We start from the raw sequence: 27019 nt of genomic DNA, 5'->3' as shown, positions 1-27019 counted from the left end.
GAACACCTGAATTAATATGTACTTTTGTTATGTTACGTATGCCAAAAATATTGTCTTCAATACACAATTAACAGTTTGGTGAAGGTTTACAACTGTCCACAGGCATTTCCCAATAAGTCCAGCTGACACAAACGGCAAGTGCTAAACCAAGGGCCTTCTATCCCCCATTGTTAAGATTTCCACTTGTCCATACTTCTTTTCTCCAAAGATCAATGAAAGTATATTGCATATAATAAATTTTTACAATGATTAATGAGTTCAGTCACATAGTTTTGCTTACAAGGCACACACACATTAAGCATATATATAAAATTTTTCTATAAACTTATGAAATCTGCCCAAGTTAAGTCTTCTCATGGTTAATCACCAGGGTGTGTACAAACTTTTGCAAAAACAACAATAGGCACAACAGTAAGGTGGGGACAACAGAAATATGGCTTTGTTTAATCAGTAAAGTGACAGCATATTATTTAACTGCAAAAAAAGTATCTTACTTGAGTCAGCCAGTCACCTCCCTTTAAAAATATTAGTATCTTCTGGCAACAATAAACAATTGTTAACCTTCAGCCTGATAATTACATGATGTTCTAATGATCACTACAGATTCCCTACCTGCACATAACGCAACCCTTCTGCATTGTGGAACAAGTCATTCTTGAGATCTAGTAATTCCCTGTACTCTGTTCTTCGTTACTCTATTGTAAAATTACTCTGTTCTGATGGATCTTTCTCATTTGTGCTATTTTCAGTGACTAATACTACTGGGGGCAATTAAAGGCAGCTTCAGTAAGCAAACCAGAGAAACTGGAACCACAGATCCCATCCCAGGCCTTCAAGTTTTTTCTAGAAGCTAGAAAGTGTTTGTTTACCTGAATTCTGTTAACATTAGTCACAAATCACATTTTATAGTTAGTTCTCTCATGCTTTAATTAGCATTATTTTAATTAAAACTTGATCATTTAACAAATACATTTTTGATTAAATGTCCAATTGTAAAAAGCAAGATACAGGAGAATATTTGTAATATTCATAGTAACAGCTGAATATGAAACTGTTAATAGCAATATCTTTCACATTCCTATGCTACGTCCTTCAGTTAGATTGAAATAGCCATAAAATAAAACATCTGAAAAAGCCTATTAGTTGGTAATCAAACACTGCTACTTTGTTCAAGACGTGCATGGAAGCCCAGGAGCCGAATGGTTTTAGTTTGGGCACTGTGTGTCCTCCTGCAAGATTATCTTTAAAAAACCACCACTGTTCCCATTCCCACTTTACATTCCTGTAAGTGGGTAATCTTAAAGTGGTATCTCATGCCTGGGCTATACCACTTCAGACTGAGGATCATATGACTGAACACTCTTGCATATTAAAGCTTTCAACCGCAAAGTGAGCTATCCCCAGAAGTATAGTTCTATGCAAGATTAACTGCTGAAAGCTAGCTTTCCAAAACCATTTTCTTCCAGTAAAGTTTCACTTGGTATAGCCAAACACCTTTGCAACACCACTGACAATTATACTTCTGTATGGAAGCATCATACAAAAGTTAACACAAGCGGGCAAGTCTTTTCCTCAACTAGAGTGGGGGCGGGGGTTACAGAGAATGTTGGCAAACAGATTAGTTTTAGCTGTAGTAAGCATTACGGTCTTTATAAGCAGCCCACTAGGCTCAACCCCTCCAAACTTTAAGGAGACTAGACAATATCTTCCCTTTTTTTTTGCAGATATAGCTATCAGGATTCGGGTTGTGTTCTTTTGGTAATAGTTGGTTAATGCTGCTAACATGCATTTAAATCATTTTTAAACTTTTACTTTTCTGCAAACCACACTGGTACTTAGAGGACTAATAACAGATAAATTGTGATTTGTGAGCAGGAAACAAGTTACAACCACAACATGCAATGGGAGGATTGTATCAGGATCTGTCCTGGCAGAGCCTTAAGAGGAAGACAAATGTTGTGGAGTCTTCTCCCCACCCCCAGCTCACTAAAAGTGCTCACTAAAACTGAGGTTCAATGACCAGAAGAACAAACAAATCATGAACTACTCCCATTCTTCTTCTCCAGGAACCCCAAGCCTTGACCAAACAAAGGAGTAAACATCTGGGCGGATCAAGATCTACTACACTCCAACTTCCTGAAGAAGAAATGCACCTCTCTAGAACAGGCTTTCCTGAAATCCTGAGATTTCTTGATTGCCATGGAGGGGTTAACTTTTTATATATTTTAAAAATTAAGTAAACTTTTATTGGGTGATATGACCATATATTGTCATATTGACCTGCTCCCCCCTTCCAGAATGGCCAATGATGAGCCTGGAGGGGATAAAAAAGGGAGGGGCCCCAGGTGGGCATGTACACAGCTATACTTCCCAATCATATTCTGCGTGATCACACCACTTCTGGGGGTTTTCAAAGCCTGAAGAATATTTCAGGGGTTTCTCAATGGTAAAAAGGTTGAGAAAGGATACTCTAGAACTTTGACTACAGGAAGTGGCAGGGTCATCAGTTCCACTCTAGCTCATGCTAATCCCTAACAGCATTTTCCTACCCAACTACTATGCCAAAGGTCCATTCCAGATCAGCCTCCGTCCATTCCAAATTTGCCTGTCCAGCAAATAAGAAGCCCTGCTGAGTTGGTGAAATAGCTCACAACCCCACATGAGTACAAGAGACGCTTCTCCCAGTAGTCAAACATTGCAGAATCCCAGGGACCCACAGAGAAAAACAAGAAGCCTGTCAAAGAAAAATTTTCATACTCTCAAACAGCATTAGAAATCGAGGCTGCCTTTCAGAATATGAAAAAGAAAATGTCTCAAAAGCAGGTGTCAACTTCTACCTAAACTGGGAGACTTGAATGAAGTCTTATCACATTTGGTTTGTTCTTGCAATTAGTGCTGTATCATAACCCTAAATGTTAGATATTTCCCACCTCCTAAATGATTAAATAAAGAGCCTCTTGTGGCGCAGAGTGGTAAGGCAGCAGTCATGCAGTCTGAAGCTCTGCCCATGAGGCTGGGAGTTTGATCCCAGCAGCTGGCTCAAGGTTGACTCAGCCTTCCATCCTTCCGAGGTCGGTAAAATGAGTACCCTTGCTGGGGGGTAAACGGTAATGACGGGGGAAGGCACTGGCAAACCACCCTGTATTGAGTCAGCCATGAAAACGCTAGAGGGCATCACCCCAAGGGTCAGACATGACCCGGTGCTTGCACAGGGGATACCTTTACCTTTTTAAATGATTAAATATTACTGATAAACATCAACATTTAAGCCTATATAGAACAGCATTTAGGTAAACAAGTGTATTGGACTACTACTGTTGAACTCTACCCGCAGTTCTGCAATTAGTTTATTAGCAGTTAAATCACATTTTCCATGCTATTTGTTGCTCAGTAACAGATCACAGTAATAAGAACACTACCTTTGTTTGGTCTCCTGGATCCCTGCGTGCTTGATTTTCTGACTGGGTTCCTGTTTTTTCCCAACTCAATTTGTTCCCGCCAACGTGACTAAAGAAAGAACATTACATGATTTTATTACTACTATGATTATCCAAGATGCTGGGAAATAGTATCACTTCACAATATTACTTTAATATTAAATGGTCATATCCACACCCAAATGTCATGTAAATTAGGCTTGTCACTTCTGGAAAGTGTTCAGATGACTGAACCATGACATTTTACAAAAGTCTTGCATAGTCATTTATTGATGAAAAAGGGTAACATGTGCAAGTATGGGCAATTATGCTTATAAGCCAATAATTTACAGGGCTATTTTGGCCTCTCCCTCCATAACTGCTCTCCTTACGTCACTAGACAACACATTAGCAAGTAATTTGTCTGACTACATGACTTGATGCCACCCAACTTGTCAGGGATCAGAACAGCCTCTGCACAATTTGCATGACATGGCCAGGCCCAGTAGAGAGCAACACACAACTCACCTAAGCAACTTGAAACCAACTTTTGCTATTGGCATGACCTTTCCCAGAAAGAAGGAGAAAGGAAGCTGAAATCAGTGAGGTGTTGTGGTTAGTATCAAATCAAAATGTGGGAGACCCAAGTTAAAAAAAAACCCTCCTTTGCCATGGAGACTTGCTGAGTGACTTTGGGCCAACTACTCTGTCACCCTAATCTACTGGGCCAGATTCTTGTGAGGATAAAACAAAGGAGTGGAGACTAATGGGAGCTGTTCTGGCCCCCTAATGGAACAGTTGCTTTCCCTCACAAACTAAGATTCTAAACCTGGATTAAACTCTGGCTTAGAAAATCAGCCTGTTGAGGGAAGCAAACTCGAGTCAACCTATGCACCAGCATTCATAGGCAGTTTCATTTCTAACAAGAATTGCTTCATAACACAAAAGCAGGAACAGAGAAACAAGGGGCAGGGAGAAAAGGGCAACAAGCCAGGCATGCTATGCATGATTTAACAGTGGTTATAAGTGCCACATGAATTCAGCCTCAGTAAATACACACTTTGCCCAAGGAAGGTGGTGGACTGAAGAATTAAACAGGGCTACCACCTGTTCCTATTCCACAAACATTAGCATTTCAAAATGTAAGCTTATTGGGATGCAAAATGCTATGTAAGCATAAGTAGTTAAATTTACTATGGCAAGCTTTTAAATACTTATCTCTTGACTAAGGCCATACGTGGTCTGGGCTCAGTGTATCTGAGAGACCATCTTCCTGCCTATACCCCCAAAAGAGCCTTACACTCTGCCACCTCCAAATGGCTGCAGATCCTTGGCTCCAAAGAAGCATGTCAGACTTCAACAAGGACCAGAGCCTTTTTGGTTCAGGCCCCCACTTGGTGGAACAAGCTCCCTGAAGAGATCAGGGCCCTGCCCAAACTTCCACAATTCCACAGAGCCTGCAAAAGAGAGCTCCTCCACCAGGCATTTACTTGAGGCTGACTGACTCAAAACATCAGCTGGTCCTCCCCTCTCCCCCAGACATCCCTTCCATGATTGAACAGTCTGGCCTACCCAGGGATTTGTCAATGTTATTGTTCTGTTAAAATACTGTTCTGATTGTCATATTACATTATCATTGTTACTTGTCATATTGTTATAATGTTCTATGAAAACTGCCCAGAGCTGTATGGAAGGTCAGTATAAAAATATAAACAAACAAATGTATGTGTTTAGGTAAGAGCACAACTCAAGGCACACTAGAACAAAGGAACTGTTTAAAACAAAAATACTCCCTTACTAACAGTTTCACTTTATGAACATCTGTGTCAGCAACCTCAGCTTCAAAGGCTGCAGTTTGACAGAACAACTTGCTATACTGACAAGTCCTTCAAAACCCAAAAGTTCTAATACTGCTCTACACGAAACTTTCATAAGTTTGGCTTCTGAAAATAAGAGCAAGAGCATGTATGCTTTCTATCTATGCCCATGACACCCAATGCATCGTGCCTCCCACACAATACACAGCTACTGATGACTTCACAATGATATAAATAAACGCACTCCACCTGCAGATATTATATTAAGCAAATTGAACAGCAGTGAACAGGAACTAAATCAAAGAACAGCAAGAGCAGCAGACATGTAAAGCAGCATCATTCTCTGTGACAATATAATCTTTTCCAAGCCCTTTTGCAACCTCTTCTTGTACTTACTTTACAGCACCTCCACTGCCTTCGTCATTGTCTGAGGATGATGATGTAGAAGAGGCAGGAAAGTATGTCGAATCAACATGATTGGGGCTCCCGCTTTGAGCTGGGTTTATTGGAGAGGATCGTTCATATAATGGTGTATGCTTTCCTTCATGAGGAATGTTACTGTAGTTGTTCTGCTCAGAAAGATTTTTTCCACTTGTGTCCAAGGTGATGGCTGGTTCTGAGAGGTTGTAGGGGTATGGACCTGGACCTTGGGCACCAGCTTGACTAGATATATGCTGGGACTAAAGGGGGGGGGGAGAAAACATTATAAATTACGTTACTGTTTCTCAACTCTTCCAAATTGTTCATGCCCTGACAAGCACAAGTAATAATTCTAACTAAGGGGAAGAGGGAGAAGTAGAGTACTTACTGCATGTTTTGCTTGCAGAGGGTTCTGTGGAATGTTAAGCATCTGAGAAGAGACATATGGTGGCACTATACCTGGCATTCCAAACTGATTTGGTCTAGCTGTTAACAAAATTTGGAAATAACCATTAAAATGCATACATACATACATACAATTAGCCCAATGGATACCAGCTAAGTAAGATTTATTCAGAAAGGGAGAACAGATTGCTCCTAGTGTGTCAATTCTAATCCACACGCCAAAAAGAACTCCTGCAAGTTATCTCAAAGTAAGAAGACTTTTATGGAGCTTATCTGGAATAACCAGGACAGTATTTTCAGCACTTATCTTGTGTGAACAATCTAAAATCACATAGATTTACACTGCAATCTGAACATATATCTTTCGAATGAGATCTTATATCGGATCAGACCCTTGGTCCATCAAAGTTAATATTGTGGAAGCCGCTTTCCAGGGTCTATGGTAGAGGCCTTTCACATTGCCTACAGCCTGATCTTGTTAACTGGAGATGTTCGGGATTGAGCCTGGAAATTTCTGCATACAAAGCAGATGGTCTTACACTGAACCACAGCCCCTCCCTGACACTAATAATGAAATCACACTATTTCCGCACAAAGCCTATAGATGGGGATTTGACATTTACCCATATGACATTTTGTCAGTTTCAGCAATGTTGTATTTAAAAACAATTTCACTAATGTAGAGACGTCTACATTTAATAAAGACTCTAGTTGTAGACTTTCATGTGATTACATGTGTGTGGTTTCCCCATATGTGGCTGAAAAAAAACCTTAACTCTAAATGTGTAAAGTATAAAGGTAAAGGTATCCCCTGTGCAAGCATCGAGTCATGTCTGACCCTTGGGGTGGCGCCCTCTAACATTTTCATGGCAGACTCAATACAGGGTGGTTTGCCAATACCTTCCCCAGTCATTACTGTTTACCCCCCAGCAAGCTGGGTACTCATTTTACCGATCTCGGAAGGATGGAAGGCTGAGTCAACCTTGAGTCGGCTGCTGGGATCAAACTCCCAACCTCATGGGCAGACAGCTTCAGACAGCATGTCGCTGCCTTACCACTCTGCGCCTCAAGAGTGGTATACACATATGGAAAAGGATTGGGGGGGGGGTAAGAGACTGGATTGTATGTCCACATCCACATAGGAATAAGTAGGCAGTGAGTCAACTTCCAACATTGCTATTCTTCATCAACAATAACTGCAATATTCTAGAATAGCCCAACAAATTCTTGCCACATAAAAGAATTACTTCATAATTAAGGATATTAAAATACCTTTAAATTGTAATAGTATCAGTATAGCACTATCATTACTATGACCTTTCTTAGCCCAGTATGTGTCTTTCAACTATTTTTAGATTTATACCCCGTCCCACCCAGTATGCCGGCTTGGGGTGGCTTCCAACATTACATAAAAACGTAATACATGAAAACATATACAATTTAATATATCACCATAAAAACACTAAGACAACTGTGTAGGCAAACTTCAGAGCATTTTGGTTTTCTAGGGTTTTGGTCAGCCATGGTTCAAGAAATCTAATGGTCTTCAGATATACCTGAAATAGTGGAATGGCAACTTGTGCCACTGCACTGTTCCAAACTGAGAATACGGCAGCAGAACATTAGCAGGACAGAGGGCCTGTGACAAGTTTCACTAGCAAGGGGCAGCCAACTGCTAATGGCAATAGGTACCTACTACGTTAACCACCTTTTACTGCTGCATAATGGACAACACTGAGAAAGAGGGCAACCTGTTGGGCACACATGCTTTAGAGAGAACTATCATCATTTCTAATAAAAAATAATGGGAGAGAAAAACAGACAACGTTTCAAATATTATTATTCTCTTTTTTCCCAATGGTTATTGCAATCAACGTTTCAGTATTTACCTAGGTAGTGTGTTGGATGAAATGGCATAGGCTTATTTGTTGCTGAATAATATGCAACTGCTCTCTTAAATCGTTTAACCTTGTCATCTGTTCGAGACTAAAATAAGATAGAGAGTCTTTATTAAAATTATGCACACAATAAATATCCCTATCACCCACAAAGATGCATTCAATATTATGTAAATGTATAAAAAAGAGGAAAAAACCCTAAAATACAAGTTTGACAGATGACATTGACCCAATGACATAACAATAGGAACATGCTTATAATATTTTCAGACATCCAGACAATAAGTGATGGTCCACATGCAGTTATAAGAAGACATACTACAGCCATCTTTCCTCTTTTACCTGTGAATGTTGAAAAACATCTTTAGCTATGGCATCCAAATCAGAGGTGTCCTGAATATTGCGGACATAGTCAGCTACAGCTTTGATCACTACATCACAAGGTGGTAAAACTAGCTGGTGTGCTCGTACCTAGAAATACAAATACAAGTTAAAAATTCCTCCTTGCCATAGCAGCTTCCCAAAGTAGTTTACTTTTATAAGTAATTGAGCAGAATTAAATTCCAGTATGTTATGCTAACAAGAAAATTAATTGAGATAAAATATAACAGTTTGTGTATTTGAGATTCACTTATTTCTGGAGATTCAAGTAGCTTAACTCTTTTTTTTCAGCATTCGAAGTATGAATTGTTGCCATACTTATGATTTTGCAGATTCAAGAACCTGCATATAGCCATACAGTAGTCCCTCTATTAATTTATTAACCTAGGAATATAATCGCAGCCACAACAGCACTCCCATTAGGAATATGTAAGCATAATCAAATGGAAGTCACATTTTTAAATATATAATATTTGCTGCCTTTGTAAGTGAGGCCATCCTGAGCTTGAACAAGTTAGCTATACATAGGAAAGAAATGTGGAAGACTAACTTGGGGATTTGCAGGTTGGTTGAACAAAACAAACAACTGGACTTTGGAAAAAATATGATATTATGAAAACTAAGATGTGAAAGTCCATATTTCTCTTAAATTCAACCATGACTCTCTGTTAAATATGCCATGTTTAAGGTAAGACCCTTTAAATATACCAGACTGAATCATGGAAGAAATTTCTGATTAAGCCGTTTAAGTCACGCAATGCCACATAGTATTTTTTGCTACTGTAGGTATATTGCTGGATTTCAGGGACTATCAAGTCATTCCAGTCACTAGAATTCACAGGAAGATACTGTGTGTTTCACTAGGGTCATCCACTGAGGTCATACAGGTGATGCTGCACTGCTAATTGTATGCTGCACTGGCTCCTGAACTTGATAATATTTGCCACTTCAAATTAAGGATATTTATTTATTTGACTTATTATTTATTATAGACTACAGAAAGCAATCGTCCCTGCAGCTGGGTTGATAGAAGTAGGAAACCACTATTTTTGCTCAGTTACAATTAACCCTTGTCTTTGGAAAATTCTGGACAGTTACAGCCTGGCCTTTTACACGTTAACTCACAAGTAAATTGTATTTTGTTCAATAGAACTAATTTCAAAATAAATCTCCATAGGAGTTCAATTTACTTAGTATTCTTATGCACATAGTTAGGAAAGGGGCATTTCTAAACAGATGTAATTTAGCAATCCATATAAACTGCATGACTTAAATTTGGAGATTATAATCTGAGGATATCTAAAGATGATCTGCAAATTATGGCAACCAAATTGCATAGTTTGTACAGGAAATATAAATTACAATTATTTAATTTGATTAAATTCTGTGTGTACTTGTGTTTTTTAAAAAAACTCTAAACATTGCTATCTATTAGGAATTCTTAATTCCCGACCATTTTGGAAAGTTACGTGATATGTATTGGTATGTTTTAATGCCAACAATCCAATTTCATACTCGTTTTAATCATTTGGAAGCAAATGTTCCAGAAAAGGTTAATTGCACAATAATTTAATAGTTAATGAGGAACATGAGGATGAAGCTTTCACTGTTCATATTTACTTGTTCTGGAGATCTCATGCTAAATTCAGTATCTGATATTTCCTACTCATTTTCTAGTTAGGATTACCACTTCATATATGCATTCCTTTTCAAGGCTTACAACATATATATTACCTGAAAACTGTGAAAATACCCATGTTTTATCCGTAAATGAAAAAATAACAGACCAATCCTATACGTAGCAATTGAGAAGAGATGTATAGCCTAATCGATTTTTACCAAATATATCAGCATTATGACCTGAAATTCTCTTTTGGTTACCAAAGTATAAATCTTCATTCTATGAGAGCCTAATCATTTGACATATTTAATGGAACAAATTGCTTTGATCTATATAGCAATAATTCCAAATAAGTAAAGGGGGAATTTAGAACCTGAAATCCTAAAAGTTATTCAAAAAGCACACCTACGTGAAGGGCAATGAATCATATATATTTCTGTAGCCAATCGGATGGGGGGGGGGAAGCTGCAAAATTATAATAAATTCAGAGTTTTGCTCCCTCTATGAAAAAAGAAATATATATACTGAGAGAAAAATATTGAGGAGTATGCTTTTCAATCTTCATTTCAATTCTAAGGAAGTTCACAATTCATAATTTTTAATTTAGTGACTTATAGACTTATCTGAAAACTTCATCATACAACTGTAGATGTAGATTAACCATTACACTAAAAATAAACCTTTATGACAGTTAAAATCTGAGAGTGGTTTCAGTGTATTTATACAATTTATGTGTAGTGTGTATATGGAATTTTCTGGAAAGCCCCTTTCATTGGGAAACAGAGCAAAGCTACATAAAATACGACATCTAAACTTCCTTCAACAGCAAAATAGTGCATATAAAAGAACCTTCATCAATTCCATTACTAGGAAGTACATTACACAAATTCTGATGAACTCATTCTTAATAAGCATTATTTCAATTCAAATCTTTAGTGATTTTACCAAGTATTGCGCTTTTTACACTACAGTCCTGATGACAAAATAAGACTTGGTTGCCTTATGTGCAGCCTATTAAATAACCTGCCAAAATACAGAAACCATAGTTTTGGTCAGATTACTCTCCAACTGAATATTAGTGTTAGCGCTTTCCAAGGGCATAACACAGCCAGGAACATTTTTACATTAAAAGCACTGGAATATTTTATTTAATTCATTTCTTAGCTGCCACATCAGAAAGCTGCTTTGAGGTGGCTTAGAAGAGATTTAATACAACCTAAAAACACGATAGTTTTTTAAAGATGTCTAACAATTGAGCCCTAGTCTCTAGAAGCCAGACCAAATGAAAACATCTTACAATGCTTCCGAAAGGTCCACAGGCTTTAGCAAGTCTCCAATAGAAGAAAGTTCCGTAACTGGTTGAGCAGTCACCAAGAAAGTCTCTCTTTACATCCTTGTCATAGGGACTCTGCACAGAGACAGTACAGTGAGGTGAGAGCTCAAGGTTAAATGTACAAATTGTCAAATGACATGGGAGATGAGGCACACTTCATGATGGATCCAAGATACTTGAAAATTCTGCCTTGTCAGGACCAGGACACTGAACTGTGGTAGGATATAAATACAGTAATGTGTTCAGTGACCTACACTCATTAGGATACAGGCTCTTGCTATCCACACCAGTAGTGGCAGTATCAAGAGCAGTCTTATATTGCCAAGGTGAGACAAAGTGGTACAACATTTACTTTGCATGAACCAGGCCGAAATCAATCCCCAGTACCGAGTAAAATTGCCGGTTCATCCATCCAATTCAGCATAAAGCAATTACCATTAGTGACAAATGATAGAAACCACCTTAACAAACCAGAACAATATTAAGAATTCATTTGCTCTTTATATTTCCAGCACCAGATGTATATTCTGATTCCCCCTGACAAAGTCTACATGGCAAAACGCATTGGGACCTTGTAAAATAAATCTATTACATCACCTGGTACTTTCCCCTTTTTGCTTTGTGACATATTGCTGGATGCAACCCACTTTTTTTCTTTATCCCTAAAGTTAGCCCAAGACATACCTGAGCTCCCTTTCAGAATACCCTGATTAAACTCAGGTTTGCATTATTTACCAAGCTAGCTTTCTTTTGATGCTAGGATGATCAATAAAAGACAAATATATCTAGACACCTTCACAGGAGCAAGGCCTGCCTTAACAGCAACACAGCCTGTAATATGTACCGATGCTTAGAAACCTTGTATGTTTCACAGTATCAGATCTAGCCTGAATAGGATTAAATGAACACTAGGAAGAATTGTGTGAGATCCTGTTAAACAGATACTTCACCCTGATGTTGATGATTGTACCTCAAAGCTGATACCTGAACCTTGAATCTGTGAAGATTACAGACTGTGTAATATTGGAAGAGAGCAGTGATAGCACAAAGAAGAAGTGGTGGATTAGTTGCCACCAGATGTTAGCACACATTGCTCCATGCAGTAAAGGCATACTGCAAAGTCATAGTGATTACTTGGGCAGCTTTTAGGCATTCCAACAGAAGAGTCATTGTCAGTAGGTTTCATAAGTTAAAAATCAGCCCAACAAATGCAGTCATTGCTGCACAAAAAAACAGCTTAGCCTACAGAATAGTGCATATGCACTTTGCATTCTTGTTTTCAACAACAATGCAAATTTCCATGCTTAGGGGAAAAACCTGTTTGGGGACATTCCTACTTATTTCTCAGTATTTGCCCCCTGTACGCACATATACCCAAATGCCCGTTAAATTCCAAGTAGCCAACTCATCCTACAAGCATGTATTTGAATCCCAAACTGCTTCAATTAACGGATGCTAACTTTCATAACTGGGTAGATTCTTAAAAAAAAAAAAAAACCCACAAGCTACAGTAACTACATTAAGCCACCAGAGGGCTTCATGCAGCCAAAGTAAAAGTATCAGCAACCACATCTTGTTCCAAATTAAAAACCTGGAGCTAAGACAAAGGACAGAGATCCTTGCTATTTCTAAAATGGCACAGTAGAGATCAAGACAGCATGGGAAAGGGGAATCACCAAGCATAAATGGAAGAGAAGAAGAAAAGCGAAAGTGCCAGAAGAAGTGTAGAAACTTCATTAGAAATATCTAGGATTCAGATATGGTTGAAAAGGCTTTCTAGTTGATATTATATGGCTTTAATGAAGATGCAGGCCAGGTCTGACAGTACCTAATTTGTGTTAATGCCAATAACATAATGATGTTGGTGGAAGGGAAGTATGTGTGTGGAGAGGGGGATGGGGGAGAATAATTCCTCCTTTTCTGTTCATACAGCACCACATCCCTGCAGCCTCCTGACCAATTAACGTCATGTAGTTTTCATGTTTCTGGGGATCAACTTTCATGGCATCAGACCAGAATGCTTTGAGGGAGGAGAAGCTAAAGAAGGGAATTTTTGTGTTTTATATTCTAACTTTTAAAAGTCATATTGCTACTCCACCCCCTTTTAAGCCCCCTGAACAAAATCCCCCCCTCTCCCAGTTGCTGCTAAATCACAGCCGATTTATGGCAATCCTGTCAGGATTTCAAGACATGAAACTAACAGATGTGGTTTGTCTTTGGCTGCATATTGACTTCTAAACACTTTTATAGAATTCGTTAATTTATACTTTGCATGTTACCACAATAATCAGAGAAAACACATTTCAATAAGGCCTATGAACTCATGGTGGAGCAAATTCTTTGCATGCAGAAGATCTGTTCCTTGCATCCCCAATTACATACTCAGGCAGTAGAGCAGTGAAAGATTTCTGTGTTCCTGGAGAACTACCTTCAGTTTAAACAGACAAGACTGGGATATATTTATTGATGGAACTTTATCCAAAAACAGATCTCAATGTGGATCAATAATCTGAACTCAGAATGAAGCAAATTCATTTATCCATTGTCAAAATGTTAAAGGGACACTGGTTTTTATATTTGAAACTTAATATCAATGAAAGAGCAATGCAACTTCTGAACAATATATATTTCAGAAACTTAATATGGTTGGATCTAATCCTAAACCTCTCAGAGTCAGAAGTTATGTACATGAAAAGTCTCCAAATGTAAATGAAAAATACTTAGGAATGATGAACTCTACACAGCACTATATACTGTGCAAGAAACTGGACAGCAGCTCAATAAAATTAAATTTCTCTTCAAAAAAAGTCTACAAGTTCAGTGCCTTAAGCGTAAAATGGGGAGAAACATAATTCTGAAACCTGAGAACATAATGCTACCAGAAAAGCAAAGACGACAGAATAACCCGTTCAGATATTGGGTGGCAAGGCAACCACTATTCATTCTTAAGAAAGGAATTCTTTACAGAAAGGGGCTTAATGACAGGCAGCTTTTTAAAAACATAGGCATGGCTATAAATGGTCTTACAATTTTCCTAGCCTAAAAGGAGAAACTATTTAATTTTAGAATGTCACATTTTATGATCTGAAAAAAGTCCCAAGCACTACAGTACTATACAGAATGAAGAAACACCAAAATCATTGTAATTACCGTTCACCTAAACTTTCAAGTCTGCCTTTTACAAGACTTGGCAGGTATTTACTACAGCATACAAATGGCAATGTGGCCATCAGATACCAAAGACTGTCTTGAGTGACAGTTCACATAGCCAGTTTTAGATGAAAATAATTATTTTTTTACATTTCTATCCAATCTTTTTCCAATGAGCCAGTAGTGCAGTAAAGGGATGAGGAGATGCCACCTTTTCACATGAGCAGCTAAGACTAGTCAACTAGTAAACTTCACAGCCTCTATTTCCGGTTGAAAATTGTATCAGAATGGCAAATATACTACTAGCCACCATCTGCACAATCTGCAGATACTTACATCCATGGATTGGGGCCTCTGCTCGTTTGGGATACTCCTCAGCTATACAGAAAATTGGAAAAATTTTAAAACCACAGGAGAGTTTAAATCCCCAAATTAAAGTAGCATTCTCTGCACAACTGCTGAGAGCTCACTTACCTCAATGATTAACAGTGGTACAAGGGAGCCAAGTTGGGTTTAGCATCAGCATAGCTCAGGAGCCCCAATCACAGCTGCTTGAACACAGCCACTGCTGTGGAAGATGCCAGTTACTGCTCCAGGCCTGGCAGCAGTAGAAGTTAAAGGAGCATGCCAGTAGCGGCTCCAGACTAACAGCAGCAGTAGAGTATGCCAGTTGCTGCTATCTTCCTGGACAGGGTCCGAAGGGGACAAAAGAAGCCTCAGCAAACTGCGTGGAACAGTTCCAGACAAGCCCGGGGGAGGGGGGGGGGAGAAGCCCAGAGCATTTCCAGACAAATGGCCATATGGGGAGAGATGATGAGTCTGGTGGCTGCAGGGGAGCCTGGGGTAGAAATGGAGAAAGATGAAATGTTCTCCTCTCCATCACAGGCCCTCACTTTTCTGAAGGAATTTCCCAGCTCAATTCCTAATCACAAAGTTCTATCATAGAATATACAAGTGGGGACCTGTGATACTCATGGGGAAAAATCATCTGAAGGAATCTCTCTTGGTGAGCAGCCCTACCTAGGAAAACCATGTTAGTCTCCATTTTACCTTGGGATGTCAAGGCCTTTTCCTCGCCCAACCAGCTTTTCCAACAGAAAAATAGGCAAGTTTTGGGAAGCATTAGGGGAAAAAATTCCTATGAAATATATTCTCTTTTAGAATTAGTGAAATGGTTCTTTCTTAAATACATATTTCTTGAAGCAAGTTTTTTCACATTTATAAATAATCTACAACATTACAAAGTGGTAATTTGTTTGTATACTGTAAATACATTTCAGTTTTTTTGTTTAATTTTGCCAACAATCAATAATTGATGAGTTCAGTGTTTATGCTAATAGTTTGATGTCTATAGGGTCATACAGAAAATAACCAGTGACCACTGGTTATTCCTGAGAAGGGTCCTTCTCTGAGGACAGAAGGGCATCTTGGCGGGTGATTCTTCCCATACATTCAGGGAGGTAGGAACTACTTTTCTTTTTCATCCTGTCTTCTTGGTGGAAGTCTTTTAGTACTATTAGTTCAGGTAACTCCAAGAGCTATAGCCTACACTAAACTAGAAAAATCAGTAGTAGCATTAGATAGAACAGCAACACTACAGGAACAAATAAAAGTATTTTATAACAGGAAGAAGAATGGAAACTGGAAGGATCTACAAGCTAAGACACGTCAGATGATGATGAATTGGGAAGGAAGATGTTCTCCTGTCCTCAAAAGAGGACCCTTCTCATTTAGTAGCCACTTGTCATTCTCCCTCTGAGATGGGGGACATCTTGGTGGGGACTCCCGTAGCAGTGTCCTACATCTTGGTTATTTTCATCATCCTCCATGATATGATGAAGAACTCTTCTGCCAAATGCATCATCAGATGAATTGTAGAGATTGGTTTTATAATGCTTAATAAATGTATTGAAGACCAGGTGGCCACTTTACATAGCTCTTCCACTGTGGCCAGTCTTGCAAATGCAGTGTTAGTCACCACAATCCTGAGTGGGCAGCTATGCCCAAAGGGATTTCAAGCCTTTGTGTTTTATATGCTGCAATGATGTGTACTTGAAGGCACCTAATATGAAAAATACAAAACTCTGACTTGACACAGGCCCAATCTTCGAGACTCTTCTGACCAAAGTAATGGCCAATAGGAATAAGGTCTTCATACTCAAGAACTATTTTTATTGGATTATTGGGTTTGAAGGCTTAAATACTCTGTTTAGTCTTCACGTCAGGAACCTGTAGCTTTAAGGATGATCTTTCAAAGCACTCCCCTTTAGAAACCTGATGATATGAGAGTATTTAGAGATGGTAATACTTTTAACACTAGGAATAACTGTAGCCAGGGCTGCTACATGTCAGTAGAGAATCACTGTTCTTGAAGTCTCATTTGATGTCATCTTGAAGGATGTCCAGAATATCCTTTTTAAAAAATAGACATAAAGTACAGAAAGATAGAAAATAATCTAATTTTCTTCAAACACTCTTTGGGTAAGCATGGTTGTTAACCTTGCAATCGCAGCTAGCTTTCTGGGTTTCTCACACCAAAGGTCCATCTGTGGCTCCTGTTGTAGTTTTCATCCAGACGCTATAAGTCTTGCCGCCATTGTTGCATAAAAGAAAAATTCTGCTCCTTCTTTGCACAGACCTGTAGGAAAGAACTTAACATATTTTTGGACTCAAGTAGGAATTTACAGTTGCATAAAATTTGCAATTTATCATGTAACTTTTATCCATATATATACACAACTTTACAATTCCACCACATGTGACATTTCCAACATTTACCATCAGTTTGGTTGGACATTTTACTTATGGCTTTAAGTATTAAATACTACCTAAAAACATTTACACCAATTTTCTTTGCAAGTAGGACATTTAATTTTACCATTTTATACCATAAGCGTTCCCAGTCTTCAATCATAATTGATTCGCTAAAATTCTACATCCATTTCACCATACATGCTCTTCTTCAGTCTCAGAAAGAGAAGTTTATATGTCCTACCTAGGAAATGTGGCATATCTTGGGTCAAGATGTCCAGAATATTTTTGATCCTAGGTGACATGTGATATACCTTTTTTTCTGCACTAGCAAACAACACTTAACATATGCAGTTGTAATATTCTATATTGGCTTCTGGAGACCAAAATGTTACTAATGACATCCACACTACATCCCTTTCTCAGGAGCTGTGACTCTCCATGTGGTCAGTTTCAGCCAGCCTTGAAGATGCCAGTGTGATCCCTGGTGTTGGAAGTCCACTGCCACTGGTAAATGCAGTGCTAATTCTGTCATCATTTGTAGGAGTGCAGAGAACCAAGGCCTGTGAGGCCAGAAGGAAGCTACCACTATGATTTTTGTCTGTCAGTGTCTGATTTCCCAGATGAGCTTCAAAAGGACCAATACTGGAAGGAATGCATACATCAGACCACCTGGCACATTCAACTCCAGGGTGTCTATGTTTTCTGCTCTCAGATGGTTGTACTTTCAGAAGAAGCAGGCTACCTGTCAGTTCTTCGATAATGCAAAGAGGTATACTGTCAAAAGGCTGAAATGGTCTGTGTTCAAATTTAATATCTCCCTCTTCAGAGACCATTCGCTTTCTTGGACAGTTTGATGGTTCAGCCGGTAGTCCAAAACAAAAAGGAGAAAATATCCTGACACAAAGCAAAGTCAAAGACCTAAAAAGGTCAAAATAAGGAAAATGAAATAAAGTCTCAGTAAGGTAGAGTACAATTTTAAAATTTAGTACTAATATTTATTGGAGTTAAAAACCCAAGGCTTCTAGCATAACCTCAATAAAATCAGTGCATACATGCATACCAATGCCTTCACTGATCAGACGTGTTTTGGCATTGCTGCCTTGTCAGAATCCACAGGTTTTCTGCCATGCTTTTATTGTTTTCATTATTTGATTCTGTTGCTTGCTAAGGTATTGCTTTGACCTATCTTGCCCTGATGTAACCCAGATGCTTGGTTTGACACCACAAGGTCATTTCCTGCCACTATGTTTTATGACTTCGTAGCCTCCCTCCACATTCTTCCCCCTCCCTTTTGTTAGTACTCCATAGTTCCCAGACCTGTTGTTCCAGCTGGCCAAATGGTTATCTCTTTGTTTAGACTCCTTTGAACTGCACCATGTTTGAATTCCCAGGGGAGAAGAAAGCTAAACCCTATATTGTTTGTTCTAGGCTTTGTTTTGATTGTAGATGCCTTCATTGTAGATGCTATAGATTATATACCCAGGACACTATGGACCCTAGTCAATTCTGTAGACCAGAAGGCCAGATAAAATTATGTTTCAAAAGCAGGCCCTGGTCAAGGTAAGCACTTTCAATGTCTTGTAGAAACCAACATCTATCCACAGTATGTTGTATCGCAGCGGTCCTCAACCTTTTGATCACCGGAGACCGGTCAACGCTTGACAATTTTAATGAGGCCTGGGTGGGGGTAGTCTTTTGCCAAGGGATGTCGCTGCCACCTGAGCCCCTGGCTCCACTTGCTTTCTCGCTGGCACCCCTGACTTCCCGCCGCCCACTGGGGGGTGTTGCCAGCAGCATCTGTGCAGTGCCACGCCGAGGGGGAACCTCAGCCAGGTGAGCTGACAACAGAGTGGCAGGGCAGCCCCTGAGGAGGACGAGGAGCAGCCGTGGCCCGGTACCGACTGATCTATGGACTGGTACCGGTCTCTGGACTGGGGGTTGGGGACTGCTGCTGTATAGTATTCTGGGTAAAGGTATCCCCGTGCAAGCACCAGGTCATGTCTGACCCTTGGGGTGATGCCCTCTAGTGTTTTCATGGCAGACTCAATATGGGGTGGTTTGCCAGTGCCTTCCCCAGTCATTACCATTTACCCCCCAGCAAGCTGGGTACTCATTTTACCGACCTCGGAAGGATGGAAGGCTGAGTCAACCTTGAGCCGGCTGCTGGGATTGAACTCCCAATCTCATGGGCAGACAGCTTCAGACAGCATGTCGCTGCCTTACCACTCTGCGCCACAAGAGGCTCCGTATTCTTGGTATACTATATCATTTTTAGGTTCTTGGTTCAGTTAGTAAGCCTGGATACCAGATGTCTCCTGTATATGCTTGAGTTGGACCATAAAAGGTTTTTTCTGCTCACAATAAGGTCTTGAAGGCCTCTATTTGTAGGGCAGGAGACCTAGAGCCCTCCTGTTTGTGAAAGAGGTCTTGAGCACCACACTGGCGGTTCAAATCAGCATATAAAATTGTATTATGTGGGTTTGAAATGTAGGAAGGCAAATTATATTGCATGTAGTTCCAGCAAGTTGATTAGAAGAAATGTTTCCGAAGTAGACCAAAGGCATTGCATTGGAATCTTGTTCAGGTTTGCATCCCATCCAGTGAGGCTTGCATCTGTGAAGATTTTATATTTTGTCTTTGACTGAAAAGATCTTGCCTTGTCTAAGATTCCGTTCTTTCATCTACCACTCAAGGCAGTTTTATGGCTTTCAAAGGAACCTTCATGGAGAACTCTTGCTTTTGGGTAATTTGGTCCTTGAAGGGCTTGAGAAATGGTTGCAGTTGACAAAAATGCATTCTGTCCCACTGGAAAAGTTTATGAGGAACAATGATTTGCCTTTTATGACCAATGTCACCATGTCTTTGGCCTTTTTTACGTTCTTGCTGGTCAGCAACAAAGTGATTTGTTTTGTATGGATTATTAATCCCATATGCTCCAATCTCTTGTGGAATTGAGAGAGCTCTTCTTTAATCATCGTATGTTGCTAACTTCTTGAGCATATAGGAGATATTGCTGTCTGGAGCTGGACCAAATAAGGAAGTTCTCTAGTTATGGATGAAGGTGAATCCCTTGATGTCTCAAGGAAGCCACTGGCTTGATAAAGAATGTAGAGAATAGCCTCAGAACCGTGGAAAGGCCAAAAGGCAGCGATCTAAATGCAGATGCTTGTTTTCCATTCAAAATTGAAGGAATCTTCAATGTCCACTCTTCCATCTCCATTTTGGGGGGACTGTGTAAAAGATTGAGCAGATGCCTCATCTTTTATTTTCTGCAGAAATAAACTCAATTGTGTGAATTCTCAGTAAGTGACCGGTGGCTGCTAACGTCATGATTTTTGAATGTTTCTTTGAATGGGAGACATCATGAACCGCTCTGATTGGGGGGGGGGGGGGGATAAAGAATATTGAGTAGCCTTAGGAGATGACTTCTGTAACCCAGGAATCTGTCTGAAGAATGGCCCAGATGTTTTTGAATAGAAGTTGCCATCCTCCTACTCAAGTCAGGCTCTGGGCTGTTTGGAATCAGTCTGTTCTATCGGACATGTAGATATTTGATCTGTGGAATCTGAGTGAGAACACTTCTCTTAGAAATATCTGTCTCGACTTATTGCATTAGTTTCTCCTACCCCCTTGGCAATACCATGTTTAAATGTTAGAAAATTCAGGGTTTTGCTAGTCTTGTGACTTTACCAGCCATCCTATGCTTTAGTCTTGTCACTTGAACAATCCTTGTAGTTCCAGTTCCAGTGGTTCCTCATTAGTCTTCAGCCCTTTCCCCTTCCCTACGCTTCTAACAAGGAATCAATTTAACCCTCACTAAACAAATTAGCCTGATCTGAACAGGCCAGATCTCAGAAGCTAAGAAGAGTAAGCCCTGGTCAGTATCTAGATTGGAAACCAACAAGATATTGCTACACAGAAGGCAGGCAACGGGAAACCACTTCTGGTCGTCTTTTGCCTTGAAAACCCTATGGTGTGGCCATAAGTCAATTGTAACTTAATAACCAAAAGACCCCACACCCTACCACCTGCCACTCTATTGTACCTGAATTCATCTCTTCAAGGGCTGGTTTTAAAACTAGGGTTGCCAATTCCAAGAAATAATCATTAGCTACCAAGCTCAGCTATAAATCTGTAGACTCCTGGATCTAACCACACAGGGGCAGATTCACAAGATTTTATCAAACATCACATGGTGATTCACCTGAAGGTTATACCTAGTTCAAACAGTTTTTTTCTTTTGCAAATTCATCCATAGAAAGTACATATAAATTTTTCCAGCTACTAGAGAAAAAATATTGGTCAAAGAGCATTTTAAAAGTTTAATGGCAGATGTATAATAAAATCAAAATCCCTAAACATTATCAGTGGAGCCAAATCAATAGTGTGCAATATTAAGTATAATGAAATGACAAAACTGGAATTAGAAAATAAAAAATCCTATTTGATATTGTTTTTAAAAAATATTTGAACTTTGTTATAATTGTTGTTTTTAAATAGAATGAAGTATTCTAAAACATGTACATATGTTTCACTGATTTTTCACAAAGGTAACTACACCAAAGTCACTTCCTCTTCTCTTTCACCCTCAAGTGATTTTACCTTAATGAGGTAAAATCTCATCTGATTATAAAGACCAGGGCACAAGCTGTCTTTGTCTTGGGAAAGAAACTAAAATGTCATTTAAAAAGTAGTCACTGGTTTGAGGGTCTCTCATTTTACTTTTTAAGCTGAGGTAAACGTTTCTAAATATTGCAAATATGTTAGCTTCAGACTTGTATGGTAAAATTCTGGATCTACACCACTCTAAGGAAATATTAAAGGTCCAGTGACTGTTTCTGTGCACACATTTCTAACTGAAATGAGAGGCAGAAACCATTACTATACTTACAACATATAAACGGTATAACAAGAGCAGTCAGGTAAAAAACAAACTTAAATGAGTATTAAAGCTTGTCTGCTTTTAAATATAACTGGATAGCACTATAATTATGGAGGAGGAAGTGACATCACACCTGGAAAATGGAAGTTTGAAAGGAGAGCTCTGCAATCCTGGAGAAGATTAATATATTTTACCCAGTAACTGGAACCGAGAGAAGTCCACAAAAGAAAGTAGCAGCAGCAGCAGATTAAGTGGCTGAAAAAGACAGGCAGTGAATAGAGTTTTATTCTATAAGGACTAGAAGGAAAAATGCAAATACTTCTGCTAGCATAATGAGGGTGCCATGAAGTACATAAAAAGACAAACAGCCAGAGAGAAGATTTTGTTAAGCTGAAGTTTGCTTGCAAAGAGAAATGGTTACAAATTCCTTCAAAGGAAAAAGTGAACTTACACTTTCATATAAGTTCAGAGAGATGGGAGCAGACTGTAGGTTAATTTCTAAGACAGTAATTGAATATAGTCACAACTGATTATTATGAGATGCAGATGAGAAAAAAAGTAAACTGCAACATATGAGATTCAGGAACATGACAATATGACAAACAAAGCTCATTGCGAACCCTTTCTGCATGTGTAAACCTCCAAGCCTGACTTTTAGCAACTTTCCAAAGATTAAGGCCCAAAGGTATTTAATCCCAGCGTTCATGCCAAGAGTTCATACTACCTGTATTTCAAATGTCCTTTAAATATGACCACATCTTTCTGAATTTCCTAATACAACACTTTATGTAGGTCTATTCTGTGCAGCAGATGTTTTGTTCTGCAGATGCAGAGCCAAACTAAGAACCCAATGTCCATTAATAGGTTCAAAAGTTGAACAACTTAAAAAAATCCCAGATGAACAGACAAGCTTTACCTATAAAGCAGCAAGGACAACAAGAGTAACAGTATAATACCTACAAAGTTGTTTGAAGAGTGTGTGCGTTGAAGACAATGTCTTTCATGACTAACAACAGATCCACCTATTCTCCACTATCATTTAGCATCATTCATTATGTTAGACCTTTTCAATAACCACAGAATTTGTAATATTCACCTTTGACTGGGCCATACCATTTCAAACTGTTAAAATTCCTTGTCCCTAGTGTACTAGTGTATGACTGCAATACTGAACTTTTTTTTAAATGAGAAAGCTTACAAAATAAACCCCCACTGTAGTTTGATGTGATCCAATCCAGAAGCAGATACTTCACACTACAGCTCCTGATAATTTGTTGTTTTTAGCTGTCTACTGGCCAGGGACTGTCAATTCAGAAGTTTACACTATGTTCTTGAAGAGCTAATTTGGGTAATGACAAAATTATACAGAAAACACCACTCTGAAAAATGAGTATTTCTAAAATACCTATATAAACTAGGCAGTATAAATAGAGATACAAGCCCTGACCTTCAGCTTACCACCCAATAATAACATGCCACACAAAGAAGGACAGTAGAAGGAAATGATAAAAGCGAGAAGTCATTTTATGAACAATAGCATGAAAAGGCAAGTTTTAACCAGGTTCTTAAGCACAGAGACAGGAGTCAAGCATGAAATTAAAGAGCAGCAATGATGACAACACAAGGAGTGAAAAGGCACAGTGGGGTTACAAAGAATGTAATCAGGTTTAAGTAAATTAATGGTATCAGGGGGCAACAAACAAGAATGGGCATGGAAAGATAAATCAGCAACAGAATAAAGATATCTAAAATTCAGTGAAAGCTGATAAACAGAATCAAAGAAGAAGATGAGAAATCAGATAACAGAAAAAGGCATAACATTATGAACAGAACAGAGTGAAATTGAAGAAATAAGAAAATCTCCAAACACATAGGCTGCTTATTCCCCACATCAGCACTTTCCACGTAAAACCTGTCACATCAAAAGTAATTCTATTAACAAGGTCTGTCCAGAAGAAGATCAACAAGTCCAACTACCTCCTCTCAATATGATCTGACAAACCTAATGAAGAAGTAAGGGATGTGGCTTCAGTTAATGTGGGATAGAGGCATCAATGGACACACACATTTGAAATAATTTAAATTGATTGATTATAAGGATACAGAAGATGCTGCACCAGTGATTTTAAAATCTACATCTAGACTTTAGAGGAGATAGGCATAAAACAGGTCTCCGGACAATTTCTAACCCCCCCCCCTTCTTTTTTTTTTTTTTACAGAGAATGCTGAACAAGTTAGAGCTTCGTCTGATTCAGCAAGGCAATTCTTATTGTCCTTAACAAGAGCACATATCCAGGATCATTAGCTAAGATTAATTATGTCTTAAATGCTAAGAGACTGCAGGTGTGCACACTTGTTCATTTCATACACTGGTGGAACACAAAGAGGAATAAAGAGAGACAGAATTTAGCCCACTCACACCTAGAAGAGCTAAAGGAGTACATAAAGTACAAAAAAAAATAGGAGGAAGGGATCTTAAGAACTGACCCCTCTAATGCATATGGTGTCCTCCCAATATACAAGGCTCCAGATTTCCAGTGTTTTTAAGCAGGTCTCTAAAATGACTGACTCTTAGGATGTAGAATCTTACAGCCTATGGTTAACTATTACTATGCAGGTCTCATAATACAAAATAAGTAATGCTCTATCTATTATTGGACCAACACTGTGTCATGATGGCTTGGATTCAACAGTCCATTTATTTATGCAATTAGGTATTGTGATAGATGTTAAAAACTAGGTTTGATATTATATGTATACGTCACAAGGTAAGAACCATGTCTGAAGCCAGCATTACTCTAGCCTCGCCTCCAAACTGAAAGTAAAGCCTCCAATTGAAGGCTTTAGAATGCTTTGGGCTGATCCTGCGTTGAGCATGGGGTTGGACTAGATAGCCTGTATGGCCCCTTCCAACTCTATGATTCTATAAAGAGTAGCCAAGCAAGATGCTGAGCAGCTAAATTTTAGGAACTATTTATTTCATTGTCCTTCATGACAATTAAAAAGGCTTAGATGTAGTGAATGAAATTGACTGATGGCATAAAGCAAGTAGGAAATATTTCAGAAAACCCAAGATGCTGTGCAGGAAAAATTGAAGTTAACAAGAAAGAACAGCACTGAAGAATAAAAAAGGTAAAATTGTATGCCTGAAGTATCATTGGTTTCCTGTCAACTGAAAAACCGAAGAGACAAAACGGGGACTTTACTAGATCCCCAGATATCTGACCTTTTAACAAAGCAAAATTCACTGAGCGGTTATGAACTATGTTACTTTATCAAAGTGACTGGAAAGAACTAATACTCTTGAAAAATAGAGGCAAGACCCTATTTCTGATATCATGCCAGGAATGGTCACCATATTTAAATGACTTTAATCCATTAAAAGTGAAAAAAACTCAAGTGAAAGCACAGGTTTAAGTAAATTAATGGTATCAGGGGGCAACAAACAAGAGTGGGCATGGAAAGATAAATCAGCAACAGAATAAAGATATCTAAAATATTAAAAAACAGAAGAGTTTAACCAATTCTACACATAGTGCTGAAAATAGACCTAAGGAGAAATACAATCAAAATTTTTAGATTTATCAAAGAAATCAATACAGAATGGAAGACACTGTGTAAGAAGAATGAGTTGGTTCTTATATGCCACTGTTCTCTACCAGGAGTCTCAAAGCAACTTACAATCTCCTTTCTTTTCCTCTCCCCACAACAGATACCCTGTGAGATAGGTGGTATATAAATATAAAAGATAAATAAATAATTTCTTCTCTTTTGCTAAAAAAAGAACCACTTAAGGTTTTTAATCAATGGTTAGCAGCTTCCCAAGTTTGATGTTTTTCTACCCCATCAACATGGGTGTCATGATAAAAGGAGGAATTTTGAATAGGATGCTTGTTCTGAGAAAAGCTTTCTTAACATGTCTTTTTAAGCCCAATCACGTACTTCAAAAGTCAAACCCCACTTTTGCAAGGGATTGATAAATTTGTATCAAGACAAAAAGATATTTCCATATCCATTCTCACATTTCCAAATATAGTCAACATTATGGTAAAATGCAGATATCAATGAAGCATCCACTCTGGTTTCTGTGCCGGTCCTTGTCACAATGTTTATTTTTAACAATCAAAGATGCAGGCAGCATGAAAGAGATGAACCCTTCCTGTATTATTCAGGCCCTGTTCTACCTTTAATAGCCTATTCCAACATCTTCTCCCCTGATGACTCCCCCATTTTCCCCATTAAAAAATCTGGAGATTTTGAGGAAATCACTTGAAAAAAATCCTTTTAAAAATAAGTGAAATGCTTTTTCACTCAAATTTTTACTCAAGCAATATGTGTTGATATAATAATAATATATAAGACTTTCATATAACAATCTATAGCATTAGTAAACAATTCTTGTATATACTATAGACATATACAATATTTTCAAGGATATATTTGTTTAAATGTTAATACTTTTGACCATAATAAATATGCTATGTGTATATACATTATTCAAGTTCAATGTTATAAAGTTTAGCTCTATATACAAAATATGGTATTGTGATTATATGACAATGTTTCTGCTCAAATTAGCTTCTTGGTTTACTACAAAATTCCTTTTTAAACTTTTTTCTACCACTCAGAAGGCAAAAAAACTAGTTAACATAGGGTACAGAAGCTAGCAGATCTTTCTGTGGTACTGAGCATATTCACCATTTTGCTAATACAATTTTAAGACCTTTATACTTTTTGAATTTCATAAACTTGATAAATAGTACAATTTTCCATGCTAAGTTATGAGTTGGATCCAGCAAGCCACTCATGTTAAGGATATAGGATCTCTGCTTTCTTTTACACTGATGGAAGAGGCATGAAGGACAATTTCAGCTCCATCCTGCTGCCCACTGAAGACCACTAACCCGTTCAGCAGCCTCTGCAATCAAGGAAATTAACTCTC

At 38.5% G+C, this 27019-nt stretch overlaps 1 protein-coding gene across 1 annotated transcript in view; it reads right to left on the bottom strand.

The window, feature by feature from the left end:
- Positions 1 to 27019, bottom strand: part of FAM120A (family with sequence similarity 120 member A) — a 75676-nt gene that overhangs the window by 36302 nt on the left and 12355 nt on the right. The window contains exons 4-8 of the mRNA XM_077325581.1: positions 8299 to 8427; positions 7948 to 8044; positions 6042 to 6139; positions 5630 to 5913; positions 3420 to 3507 (exon numbers count right to left, since the gene is read on the bottom strand). Coding sequence (XP_077181696.1) covers positions 3420 to 3507; positions 5630 to 5913; positions 6042 to 6139; positions 7948 to 8044; positions 8299 to 8427 — 696 coding nt within the window. The remainder of the gene's footprint in view (positions 1 to 3419; positions 3508 to 5629; positions 5914 to 6041; positions 6140 to 7947; positions 8045 to 8298; positions 8428 to 27019) is intronic.

The sequence above is a fragment of the Paroedura picta genome, chromosome 3 (assembly GCF_049243985.1).
Source record: "Paroedura picta isolate Pp20150507F chromosome 3, Ppicta_v3.0, whole genome shotgun sequence".
NCBI classification, from domain to species: domain Eukaryota; kingdom Metazoa; phylum Chordata; class Lepidosauria; order Squamata; family Gekkonidae; genus Paroedura; species Paroedura picta.
The sequence above is the reverse complement of the archived record's forward strand: the minus strand, read 5'-3'. Positions and strand labels throughout refer to the sequence as shown.